The sequence below is a fragment of the Electrophorus electricus genome, chromosome 10 (genome assembly GCF_013358815.1).
Source record: "Electrophorus electricus isolate fEleEle1 chromosome 10, fEleEle1.pri, whole genome shotgun sequence".
NCBI classification, from domain to species: Eukaryota; Metazoa; Chordata; class Actinopteri; order Gymnotiformes; family Gymnotidae; genus Electrophorus; species Electrophorus electricus.
Window position 1 is genome coordinate 20,930,759 of NC_049544.1, and position 13,582 is coordinate 20,944,340.

At 44.9% G+C, this 13,582-nt stretch overlaps 1 protein-coding gene across 1 annotated transcript; it reads right to left on the bottom strand.

Annotated features, from left to right (window-relative positions):
- Window positions 1–2,657: 2,657 nt before the first annotated feature.
- mboat1 (membrane bound O-acyltransferase domain containing 1) lies at window positions 2,658–12,273 on the bottom strand. Its single transcript, XM_027025568.2, has 13 exons — window positions 11,917–12,273; window positions 11,445–11,590; window positions 10,911–10,988; window positions 10,107–10,202; window positions 8,195–8,250; window positions 7,872–7,926; window positions 5,698–5,893; window positions 5,097–5,289; window positions 4,714–4,817; window positions 4,378–4,442; window positions 3,897–4,029; window positions 3,625–3,776; window positions 2,658–3,467 (listed from the first exon to the last, which is right to left on the bottom strand). The coding sequence occupies exons 1-13, from the start codon at window positions 12,004–12,006 to the stop codon at window positions 3,344–3,346; spliced, it is 1,488 nt and encodes a 495-aa protein (XP_026881369.1). The 5' UTR covers window positions 12,007–12,273; the 3' UTR covers window positions 2,658–3,343.
- Between the last annotated feature and the right edge of the window lie 1,309 nt (window positions 12,274–13,582).

The window sequence follows — 13,582 nt, forward strand, 5'->3', positions numbered from 1 at the left end:
CGGTGTAATTATCACAGATAAGGAATTGTTTATCCTGTTATTTCGTTCCTGTGATTAGCTTAGTGGGTCTTGTAGATGGCAGAATGTGATTTTAAAGCTCATTAGTGTTTTTCCTGGTTATTGCTTTTCCGAATTAAATTGTGGATGTTTCAGGCGATTTACTGACTCGAGATGATTACACTAAAGCAAATGAATGGTCTCCACATTCCAGGTGTTGACTCTAAAGAAGACACCAAGTAGCTATGAGATACATACCTCTCAAATGTCTGGCTCTGAAAGCCCTTATCGTAAGCACTATGTAAACGCAAGGACACAATGATAGATCAGTTACACCGGTCAACAATAATTTTGCTTCATAAACAAAAAACAGTTTATAATGTATCTTTTGGATGCTGAATTCAAGTATATTTTCAGGTTTTTAAATTTTTTCCCCAGTGTACTTGCATGTCATTGTAGCCTAGTGTGCGACCCTGTTGGCAGACTGCTGCTGGACAATGAAGAGGGATGTGCCTGAGGCCAAACACATGCCAAAAAAAAAACATACACTGTAAATTTTAGAAGTTTGTAAAAAAACAAACAAAAAACCTTTTGTCCTCTCTTAATAATAGTATGTGATATAAAAATTCTAAGGCCACATTAGAATTCAGCGTAAGTACTATAAGATCCTAAAACAAAAATGTAGTTTGTTGCCCAGTTTCACGGGATCTGTAAGATGTAGGGTAGCTACACAACTGAGGTGAACCTTGTTAAGGATTTAAACATGGAAGAGTTTCATCCACTGATTTTGTTTTTTGCTCTGTTTGTATTTGCTCTAGAGTGCTTGAGTAATGTATTTTGGATATTTTTTACAACAGTTTCATCCCTGTAAAATTAAAATGTGTACACTTCACTGGCGTACGACTCTGTGGTTTTATAAATCCAGGTTTTAGTCTGTACGGTGTTCCCGAGTTGCCTATCCTCATAACGTACTTCAGGGTGTATATTTAGATTTTTTAAACACAGATTACACATTTCAGGTGACCAAATGTGCAGCTTTTTAATTCCCATTTCCCTTTGGGTTTTTGCCGTTTAAATGTGTTCTGCTGCGTTTGAACTGTAGAAAAAAAAATGTTTGGAATTATTCCATGTAAAAAAAATAGGTTTATAATCAAAGTAAATCTGAAGAAGGGCTGAGTAGTTGCCTACTCAGCCTAGCTGCCCCTCTGGGACAATAGCAGGGCTACTCAACTGTGCTAGAAAACACATTGCTGCCAGGTTCTTGTCAGGAGAAAAGGCATGCTGTCCTTTTTTTTTTTTAAACCACGTGTGCTAAAACATGTTTTGGTCCTCTGTTTTTCATTAAATACAGAACATTTTTCTCACCTGTAGTATTTTCTTCCTCTGAACCAGTGCCAGAGGTCTGGTTGCCAGAGATTTCTCTCAGGATTAATGGGAAAGAACGACTCTACCATGACGTGACTCCCGAGGGAAAAGGAGTCTGAAAAAGGTTTCCAGTCTCATCGTAGTACTAACGCCATGCAAAGGTTAATATCCTGCAGGCCTTAACGTCCTGTTCTATGAAGTGTCACTGACGGTAAATCGTGGCCATTGCATGGATTAAATTACGAGGAGATCACTTCAAACGCCGTGACGGACCACGTGACGCGATTAAGCTCCTAGGCACTGGACCTCATTCGACGTCCGCGCGCCGTTGTGCAATAAAATGTGTTTATTGCAAAGCAATACTTAGGAGAACATCTGATCAGTCACTGTCATCGGGGATGACAGGTTTTTATTCGCTTTCTTCTAAAATATTTTATGCTTACTCTTTATCCCTCGCCAAAATAGGAGATCCCTTGGAGTGTATGTTCAACGAAGCTTGGCCACAGATGCGCTCACTGGTGTGACTGGAGATATGTGTGCGTATTTGACCCCATGTCCAGGCTCCTAGATGGAGGAACATCCGTCCACCTCGCTGTCTTCAAACGCAGCATGAACCCTTCTCTGTTCGTGCGGTATTTTAGATGCAACCTCCCCTGCCCCGGGCCAGACTTGTCGGTTGGGTTAAGTGCGCCCCCTGCCGTTTGAACATTTGGTGAGTCTAACGAGTTATTCCTAGACATTTGTCTGCATCATAAAAAGAAGTTGACGAACATGAATTCCTCGTCTGAGAGGTTCAGCACAATTTACTTCCAGTCCCAATATGGTGGTCATAGTCACCCAGAGAAGCTTGAGTTGGAGCTCAGTTTTCTAGTTTTTCCCTTTCACCCTTCTGTTAAACGAATAAGACTTTCACATTTGCCATACATTTACCACACTAATGAGCACATCTACAGACAAGCTATGCTTCCTGACCGCTTCATCTCTAATGAAAGGCTACCTAGTGTCCCTGCTGCAAACATTCACAGCTCATTTCGCATGCCTAACTTGCTGACCTCAGCGTTTGGTGGTAGCATTTCCAGGCACAAGTTTACATGCTAGATCTTAATCCAACTTTTCCTGATACTTTACATCTAACCTACTTTTATTTACACCTGCTGACTATTTAGAAATCTTATCTACATAATTTCTACACTCAAACACTTTTTAAAACTTGGACGCATGATTCAGCAGGAGTCTGCAGTAAGTCAAGGGTCAAACTGATTGGTCATCTGAATTTCCATCAATTACACAGTCACTATTATTTGAAACAGCTTTATTCTTTATTCAAAACAATGTAAAAAGGTACCACAAATCAGTGTTCCTGCTCCTTGCAAAACCAAATCCAGTAACTAGAATGCTATGTAGACAATAAATAGACATTAGACATTATTGTACAATTAGGCTCTTCTCTCCAAACTGTCTAGTACAACATGTTTAAAGTTTTAAAAACCCTTAACAAGGGCAGAATTAATTTACTTAGTAAAGGTGCGGCGCCTTCATTCAGTCGTTCCATACAGCGGGCTCCTTATGCAGGTGGCCGTGGTTCAGCTTGACGCCGTGAATTCAACGATGCCTGTACAATCCAATACAGAAACCTGTAGCACCGGCCTTCTGGGTGCGTGTTCATGCACCGAGCTACCATAGGATTGCGGAGGGTTGAGAGAGAGTGTGTGTGTGTGTGTGTGTGTGTGTGTGTGTGTGTGTGAGTGAGAGAGAGAGAGAACGGAGTGTGTCCTTGGCAAGCGTCCTGTCTGGGAGGGCAAAAGATGTCCAACCAGCCCAGCTGGTCAAGGCCCTGCCGTGGTCTCTTTGTTTCGTTCACACAGAGCAGTCTTTGTCCAGCCTATCCCTCTGCTTCTCTCTCTCACACACACACACACGCACACGCACACGCACACACACGCACACACACGCACACACACGCACACACACACTCCAGGGTTCATTCTGCTTTCACATTATTATTGGAGAGGAGAACATGGTTTCCAGGCTTGACGATTCTGGGTCGGCTGGGTAGGAGAATCACAGCCAGAATGCTGATGACGTGCACATGGAAATACATGGACCTGAGAGAGAGAGAGAGAGGGCATTCAGCCTAGCAGCAACATTTAAATGAACGGAAACAGAAGCAGAGGAGGGCGGGGCCACCGCAGGGGAGGGCGGGGCCACCGCAGGGGAGGGCGGGGCCACCGCAGGGGAGGGCGGGGCGAGGAGGGCGCTTGCCTGTAGTAGGTCAGTGTAGGCTCCACAGCCAGAAGCAGGAACGGCATGACAGCGTAGCAGACAGTGAACTGTGTGGCTGTCCAGGTCACCACATCATAGGCCAGCTTCACGCTGCGCGAGCCCAGGAAGTATGGACGCAAGTTCCTACGTACCTGGAGGTACACACGAGACACTGACGAGCTCATACAGAAGCAGACAGGGAAAGACAGCACAGCACGGTGGTCCGAAGTGTGTGTGTGTGTGTGTGTGTGTGTGTGTATATATGGACGTACAGCACGAGCAGCGAGGGTGATGGGAATGCCAGTGAGGAAGGTGAAGTAGTATCCTGGATAAACTCCATGCCACAGTGCTGACAGCACAAAGGTGAGCGGCGTCCGGTAATGTGGAGCACGGTCATAACACACACTGCACCAGGACACAGAGAGCCATCACTGATCGACCATCGAGGCCATCAAACCTTATTGAATATCAAATATTATTCTACAAAAAAAAAAAAAAAGCATACACTAAGACAGCAAAACCTGCATCCAAATATTTTTTTTAAATCATCAGCTTCATACAATTGGATCGCTTTTACTTTACTGGTAGTACAACTGTATCATTGTAAAAGTAAAACATTCTGTTATTGTCCTACCAGCTAAAATGGCAGGTTGGTATACTACAGTTTCATCCACAAAAAACCCTGTGTCCTATTAGGTCACTGTGTACGTGTCATAAGGATCCTTTAATTGATCAAAAATGTGATATGCATACCTCTTTAGCCACGCCCCAGTCTGAATATTCCAGTTGTCGACAAAACTTTTAAAGCTGGTTGCGGTCTAGTTATAGAATCAAAGAAGAAACGGAGATCTGATTACAAGTCTGGAGATGATGATCATGCCTGGCTGAACTTCTGTCATCAGAAATCATGGTGAGCAAAGGAGGGTGTGCGAACATGTGTAGTTACGTGTAACATGTGTAGTTACGTGTAACATCGCCAACGAAGAGCACACGCTCACGCCGATTGGCTAATAGACAAAGGGAAATGCCGAGTGATGCTGGGACACGGTATGAGGAATTTTCAGAGATTCCGACACTGGGTGGACTTGCCTCTATCTCCCAAATATGGATGTTGGAGACGAGGTCCCAAGACACCCTGCCCTTATCGTCCATCCCACTGATCCCGTAGCCGGCCGCGTTGTGGATGGCATCAGCTGAAATCCGGGACATCCCACACACTCAGGTCAACTAACACGACAGTAAACCTCCAAACAACAGTTCACTTCATGTTCCTCGTCAAGTATTCTTAACCTTTTTAGAGCAAACAAGCGACTACATCGTGCAACTACTTAACAACTACAAGCAAGTGCATTGTCTTCTAGTAAATGGCCAAGCCTCACACTACATCACGCCACTTCTTTATTAATAACGTTAGCGTTATTCGCCGCTGGACGGGTTTCCATCTACAGCATGCCGTAGGTTTCTGCGCTCACCCAGGGTCCACGCGAAGTAGAACTTGGGCCGCGCGGCCTGGATGGACACGAAGGCGTAGGCCAGTCTGCTCAGGAACGGTGTCTGGCTCACAAACTGGGGGTCCACGTTGTGCACGATGGGGAAGGACCGGGTGACGACGAAGAACCAGACGACACAGCCAACACACACCAGCAGCTTTTGACACACAGCCCGCTGAAGAGGCACAAGAGAAGGCATCAGGATTAGGGCTGCCCACAGGGCCTGTTGCTCTGCTTCACTGAGCGCTCATTGTAACTGGAGTGACTCGATGGGACTACATCAGTCAAACCATACCCATGTTACCAAAAAAAAAGAAGAAGCTTGATTTCGACTGTCTTGCAAAATAGCACATATTGCTGTGCAAAACTGCATACAACTGCATATAAACAAGAGAATGTATGGATTACTTTAAATGCAAATAGGCTTACGGCTAATTAAACTAATTAGCTAGCTTGCATCCTTTTGCATAGTGCTAACTCGTCCCAATACTAATATTTTTTTTCAATTTCATGTTCCAACAGGTTGTGCTTATTTGACTGTATTTTCCATATGTGTGGGGGATGACTTTTGTCATTGCCTCACCACGGGTGAAGGTTCCGGAAGTGAAACGTAGCCATCGTGCTCCAGATCGCTGCCCTGCCGCAGCCTCTCCAGCTTCCGCCACACGTGTCGGCCCTCTATGAAGTCGATATAGTCGTGGTAGTTACTGCACGGCCCCACGAGGATGCTCAGGAAGTTCAGGTTGTAGCTGAGGTACTCCAGCAGGGAAGGCCTGGCGCTGTCCGACGGAAACGCGACACTTTAGCTCAATCAAGCGAATCGCTTAAAGACCGACAGGCTAACTTGCCCTTGGCTGTGAAACTAAAGTGGAATGAAATTACTCCGGTTCACGAGTACGATCATACAGCACCTAAGTAGCTCCTTTGTGTGAGTTCATGTAGCAAATAAAAGATTAAATATGTGGGACGATTCCTGCCGAGGTGGAGGAGCAGACCAGTGTAACAGAGTGGGGTGTGTACGAGCTGAGTGGAGCTTTCTCCTACTCTGTGGAAGATTCCCATGCATGTAAAGCATGCGCTGCAATGTAACTAATTTACTTCAATTTTCCTCACTTCATGGAATTCTTTCGTATGGGAAGGAAATCTGCAGCTTCTCTCTCTCTCTCTCTCTCTCGTTTAGTGAATTACAGGACAAGCGGTGTAAATGTACTTCGGAAGTTCCCCTTCTCAGCCTAATATGCTTGTATGTAAACATGCCTTTTCACCCAGCCACCATTCCCGATGCCATTCCCTAAACATGTGAAGGTATGAGTGATCACATGACCAAGCCATGTGATGACTGAGCACTCCACCAGGACATTTTCTTTTGACCACCATCAACCCCACCTTCTCTGAAGGACCTGTAGTACTTTTGTTAGTAATAGATTCATATATTTATGAAATATGTATTATGAGGTCTTCAATAAGTGGGCAGACATATGGAGAAAAAACAATGGAAAAGTGTTGTTTTCCTTTGTTAATCTTACTGTTGTAATATTGTCATTTTGATAGTGGAGATTCTGCCAATAAGGGATAACGGAAGGTTCATCCATTGTTGAAGGTCGTCAGCTATAATATGGAATACTGGCTTAAAATGACATTTATGCCGCTCTGACAGCTGGGTAGAAACTTTTAACACCCAAATATGTTGTGGTCTGCTGTGTTTGTTATCTTCATACTGAGTGGTAGGATGGTTGATTTGGCCCAATTGAGTAGTTGGATATTCCTGAGTATTACTCAGCTGTTTCGTGAATTGAAGATTGGGTTTTGAAGAAAGAGCAAAATATCATCTGCATGTAGATTTTGTGTTCTAGGATTTGTGTGTCTGAATACCTTTGATATCTGTATTTTGGTGAATGGTGGCAGCTAATGGTTCTATAAAAACTGAGAACAGGAATAGACCAAGCCCAGTCCCAAATGGGGCACTAGTGAACCTGCAGTCCATAGATAAGTGTGCACACCAGTACGCGAGGACGTAGCGTGTCCCCAGTGCTCACAAGTGCCCTCTATCCACCCATACCGTAGCCTTCAGGGAGGCCTGTAACGAAGCCCACTCAGAAGCAGCCTGTTACCCAGAATTAAGGATTAATAGTTGTCAAGTAGTGCAAACACTAGAGTGAAACACAACAGGCAGCATCATCGAGATATTCGAGTCTGTACCACAAGCATTAAAAACTGAGTGCTCCTGAGGACTTGGGCACCACATGTCTGTACATTGTTGGCATCACCACATTGTGGACTTTGCGCAAGACTACCCTGGACACATAGTACGTTATCAACACATACGTACACCATCCACCCAGGACACACAGCACACATAGGACACCATCCACACAGGACACATTGCTCCTCTACACTCTCTTTGATATCTAGATTTGCTCTGTAGTGGTGGGTAATCCATATAAACTGCTCTGGTGCATGACCCTAAACATAATCTGAATACTAAATCAAGTACTCCCACAAGCAGGAATGTGTCTCGAGCTATGAATATACTATACTGACAAACTGGTTTGGCCCCATTACATCTGTACTTTTTCGCACTCTGCTGTATTCACATTACTGTAAAACCAGAGGCAGGTGTTATATTTGCTATAAAGTTAAAAGCCTGGAGTGCGGGATTTGCCCTGAAACCAGTATACTACTGACCGTTTCCAGGTATTTACATAACGTACAACAGCTGTTTCCATATAGAAGTGAAACAGAGTGTAGTGCACATACGTTACAGCCAGTCGTCTCTGCTCTGGGGTCAGGTCATCTTGCTTCCGGCCCATACCTGAGAACGTACACAGAAATCAATTATACCAACTAACCATGAACCCAGAGCTTTTCAGCTGGATCACAGCCTGCTTGGAAACCTCAGTTTTCATCCACTGGGTTGTGACTAATGTCAAGTCATTGCAATTGAGCGTTCTGGTGATGTTTTGATGATTACAGCTGATGATGTAATGAAGATACCCAAATATTTCAAATAAGGAATGTCAAAATTGTAATATGCATTTCATGCAGCTGTGCCATTCTTATATGCAGTCATTACTTCTTACCATCGTGAACCTGAAAGGCTACAGTTGTGATTTTCTGTGTTATCATCATCAGTGGCCTGGGAACAAGAAGACACACAGCTGGATTAACAAATCCTGCTTCACCAACTGGACGTGGATTCAGGATACTACTTCTGGTTGTGAATCAGACCGGGTATTACATCAAGTGTCTTAAATGTGAGCGTCAGTGATTGTGTACTTTAGTGGTTGTGCAAGCACATGGGCTTGGTACTTCCTGCCTTGACCAGAGAAACAAGGCTGAAATACTGTCCAATCAGTGAACTCTTCTCCGAGTGAAGCTAGATTAACCAGTCCTACTCTTCAGAATGTGGCATTCAGTGTCTAACTACTGGGGGAGGGGTGTTAAAAAATTAAATCTCATTTATTAAAAAAAATGAAATATATTTAAATAAGCACTCCTGCTTGGTCATGCTTTAATCAGCCGAGTTCAATAGGATGAGAAATTAATTACATGACGAGCCATTTGCTGACATGTTTCACAACCACAACCCTGGTTTTCTAATCAGAATGCTGTATATTATGGTTTCGATTGGTATGAGCAAAGAGCTTTTAAAAGTATGGCCATGGTCAGCGTTGTAGCATTTTGATTAAAAGAAGCCACTTTTCTGAGAGCGTGGCTGGGCAGACAGCGGGCGTACACCCGACACTTCTCCTACAGCGGCCTCATTCCTAGACTGACTCAGATGGGTGTGGCTACATTACTGGCTCCAGTGTTTGTCCAGGAGATAGAAAACCCTCTGTTTTGCTGACATACTGCTGACTTTGTTCTGGCTCTGCTCTGTGTCTCTCACATAACGAGAGCCGTTATCGGGCACAGAATTGCACTGCCAGGGCACGAAGGCTGGCATGGAGAGAGCGTGCATCACGCCAACACTGGAGTTAGCCAGTGTATGCATGCATGCACGCACTGGAGTTAGCCAGTGTATGCATGCATGCACGCACTGGAGTTAGCCAGTGTATGCATGCATGCACACTGCAGTTAGACACTGCTAGCACATGCAGGCTGACAGCATCTCCATACCGCAGTTAGCCTGCAGTAAGCCAGTGTCTGCATCGAGCTATGCAGTTAGCCATGTCAGAGCAACCCTAGATTTCCATAGGTTTTCATAAACACAGGCTTTTCTGTGAAGTTCTTCAACAGAAGTTCTTCAATACAATGGGCTGACTCATTATGGGTTATGCACAGGCCAACAACAGACTCTCCCTGCAAAGAAATAAAGAAGGTGTGAGATGGAGGGCGTGTTCTCTCTAGAGAAGGAACAGATTCATGAACGGAACGCTGGAGCGTATGGAAAGGGCGCTTCTCTTGCAGCAACAAGGCTGATGATCTGATACGGCCTTCCCCGAAAGGCAAAGGCAGCAAAGCAGCCACCTGAGCCGCCCAGCTCCACATTATCTCAACCTTTGTTTGCTCTCGGGCGTGTTGCAAACTTTCAGTGGAGGAGTACCAACAGGACCAGTAGATAAGTGATGAGATTGGGCCAAAGGGAGTGGCCAGTTTAACGGCGATGTAAATATGTCAGTTTCAGGGTGTGTGTGCAGGTAGATGAAGACAGGGGTCAAAAAACCTAGAGTGTGTGTCAGGCATTGGTTTAAGTTCCATCGGATCACATGCCACCATAAAAAAAAAAAATAAAGCTGAAACGCATGTTTCTTATATGGCGGAAGTAGCGTTCGCCATTTTATCGTGCATCTGTAAAGCGTACGGTCTGGACATGTTTGAATGCCCCCTCCCGGGATCACTGCTGCGATACAGCACCTATATCGGTTGTCTGTGGCGGACCGAGTCACACCTTCTGTTCATGCCGTTTCATCTGGCTGAGCATGGCAGAAGCGGTCGGGCTGGCTACACCCGGCCCCGCCGGGTTACACACAGGGAGACGGAGGCACCCACCCGGAGAAGTCGGTGGACAGGATGCCGTAGTTGAAGATGAACACCCTGCTAACCTGACATGCCGTGAGGTAGCCCAGGGCCACAATCAGGGAGTACCTAGACCAAAGGGTTGTAGAACACATTAACATTTTTCACTCCCAGGATTAAAATCCATAATCTGAAAATCCATAATCCATAGAGAGCAGCCAAATAAATGTAATACATGTAACAGTGGACGCTGCATGAACGAACTGACCAAATTAGTTCACATTCAGTGCTGGCCTCAGTTATTTACTATAATAAACAATCCCTTCAAATTGCCACTTAAACTATGTATGACTGGTCACTGAATGAAAATGATGTAGTGTTTATTCGTAGAGTAACTGATATTTGTTTATGTGATCATAATCACCCAAGAACTTGTTCAGACCAGTATTCTTTTTTTTCCTGATGTCTAAAGCCTAAAAGTCTCTCAGAATTAAAAGGAGAACTCGGCCAACTCCACACTCCAGTAATGAGCTGCCTCTGATCAATTTTTTTCATTCCAAGAATGCTGGGGTTTCAGGAAACACCCACTAGACTTGCGTAAAATCCCCAAAAAAGAAGAAAACAAAAAGAAAAATTGGGCCCACATTGCGGAACAGGTCTGTCAGGCACGCCTTCCTATTTCTTGCCCGAGCAAGTTCCTGACCTTGGCAACGGTTTGTAAACCCCCCCACCCCCGTAACCACAGCAGGTGATGCAACCACACCATTATCTATAGCATGCGAAGGTGCTCGTCTGCAGACGTTTCCAGATGACGGCGTCCTGGGCTCCAGCTCTTACCAGTGAACGGTGCACGCGCTGACTTGGCACAGGATGACGTAGCAGGCCAGTGTCAGGATGAAGATGTGAAACGCATACCTGCGGGAGAGGGAGCGCGTCAGTGGTGTGCTGAGGCCGAGCTGGCGGGTTTCAGGTTGCGCCCGGGTAAGACACGTGGGCAGGTGAAGCAGGCGGGACGGCAGACAGGTGCGGCGGGTTGCTTTCTTGCGCTGGGTAAACCGTGAGCGCAGCCTGCCAGGAACCATAACTGCGGAGCGCGTTTGCCCGCTGTGATTTTCCATGTCACACCCTAATGGCACTCCATGCTGAGTTTATTCAGAACAGCCTCGGTGGCACTTGAATGCCTGGAGAACTACACGGATCCAAAGTTTAAACACTAAGTCAACTATGCACAGTGTTACTCGAGGCAACACTAAAAAGCCCATTTATATCATAAACCAACGCGAGATATGCAAACTGAAGAAAGGTCCTTAAACAGGGCACCGTGTGATAAGAGGTGAGACGCAAGGCGTTATAACGGACACGCCATCCTACCATCCAAAGCAGAATATGACGAGCGATGCTCCCAGCAGGGTGGCCACAGCATGGCGCAGCGCCGGACCCGCACGCTGAGGGTGGAGGCACAGCCGAAACCAAAAGGCAATGACGAGGCCAAACACCTGGCAGATGATGAAATTCACCTACGGCGGAAAATCAGGGTTGTGGATTTAAGGAACAAATCGTGTTCGCTTCTCACATGGACAAATCTATGCTATGAGCATTGAAACTGAGGCGCAGAACAATGAACGTAAGTTTATGATGAAACTTTGGCCAAAACATTGAGGAGCCGCGATGTTTTTCACTGATTTGGACACTCAGATTCCGCTAAGCACACTCGGTGTGGAAGTGCAGATGCCTCAACTGCGCTGCGAGATGCCTCAACTGCACTGCGAGATTACTCAACTCCGTTGCTCAAAAATGAAACTATTTGCTTTTTTTTCTTGCGTTCATTACTCATTCGTCCTACCTGATCCAAAGGAATTCCAACCAAATCGCTTAGAGGACTCAGCCATGTGGAGCCCGTAGTTTTAAACGACATATCGGATTGTTCTCCCATTCCGCATCCTAGATCGCTTCGTTGTGACTATTTCTATGTCATACGACACGCGTTTCCTCTTATAAAAAAAAAAAAAGTCCTCTCCAACGACTTAAGGTGCCTTGTTCTAACAAATCCCAAATCTCAGCGTAAACTCATGTCATCCTTTACATCGCGTAGTCCCTCGGGGATCATTGACTCCTCAGATACTCACAACTCCACGCAGCCAAAGACTTGGACTAAATTGAATCAGGTTCCAACAGGCGGGGCGCACAAGTGTCACCAAACTTGGCGCACTGGCGAGTCTCCGTGCTTCCACCCGCCCCCACTACACTGCTAATCCCCTGATTTGTCACTAACCACAAACCCGGACCACAGCCACCTCGACGTGATTAGATGTCAAATCCGATAAATTAAAAAAAGTAATATAGAGTAAAACGTTTAGTGTAGTGCGCAAGGTTTCCAAACTTAACAGGACGCTTCTTGCAATGGTTATAGGCTGTTGGTTGACTGCAAAGTTAATTTTGTTGCTAATCATATGTAAACTACTTAGGAATATACTTATACTAATGAAGTTTGCCAAGTTGAACCTACATAGTTCTGCGCCTAAATATCACATTTATCATGTTTAGGATTGTGTGGTGACTATTACGCCGCCTCACTGATCAGACACCTAGATGTAAATATTTTTGCCTGGTGCTCAAGGATGTACGTTTATTACGATTCCAATCAGAAGTCATTTAGTGCTCTGTGCATGTTATAAAAATTCATAAAGGTAACTCACTGTGCTACGACAACGTCGTCCATTTTTCCGTACTCGGGCCAACTGTGCGCTCATTTAGACGTGCACAGAGCGCCATCTATCGACCACCTTGTGACAATAACATGAAGCTCGAGAATAGACTAGTAGCTGAGTACACAAGACGTCAGTTAGCTATGGAAATCGAGTATTATATGCAATTAAAATAAGTACAGATGTTCAATTTCAAATTATGATCTACCGCACATGACTGTACTAAAAGCCTATTTTGTGCCTGGCATTAACTTACCTTTTAAAATCAGTAGAATACACCCGTAAAGAGTTAGAAATAAAGTACAGATGAACATCATGTAAATTATGAATATAACAGTAAATTAGCCAAATTTGGTTGCTCACGTTATAGGACCAATATTAATGAAGAATCGATTACTCTGCTGACAAGTGTTATTTAATGTATGAGCGTTGCTTATATAAAAAAATCATGAAAGCGAGTGCTGCACATCCGCGATGGATGTTGCAGTGTACCACTGCCTCGGTTAGAGAAAAAAGAAAAAGATTTTGGGTAGCCTAGTAATCATCGAGTGGTAGAGAAGGTACTTTGAGAAATGGTCAGAGTTTTAAAAAATGTACATCCAAGTACTCTTAATAAAAGTACCACAGTGCTTCCCAACCGTGCCGAACAGGCCATATCGGGTAGTGGTTCGTTACTTCGGTAAGTTCTGGGACATGCGGTGAAGTGGAGAACGACGTCCCAACGATTTGCTGACATTTAAATCGACCCGTTCTCCGGTCAGGAATAACACAAACACGATGATATGTGCATATGTCGTTTCAAAA

What these genes read in the sequence shown, in the direction of transcription:
- mboat1 (XM_027025568.2), bottom strand. Translation starts at nt 12,006, where the DNA reads ATGGGAGAACAATCCGATATGTCGTTTAAAACTACGGGCTCCACATGG. An exon ending in ACTGGGGCGTGGCTAAAGAG is followed by an intron (nt 4,030 to 4,377) that starts GTATGCATATCA and finishes GTCCTGGTGCAG; the next exon opens with TGTGTGTTATGACCGTGCTC. An exon ending in CCTACACTGACCTACTACAG is followed by an intron (nt 3,468 to 3,624) that starts GCAAGCGCCCTC and finishes TCTCTCTCTCAG; the next exon opens with GTCCATGTATTTCCATGTGC.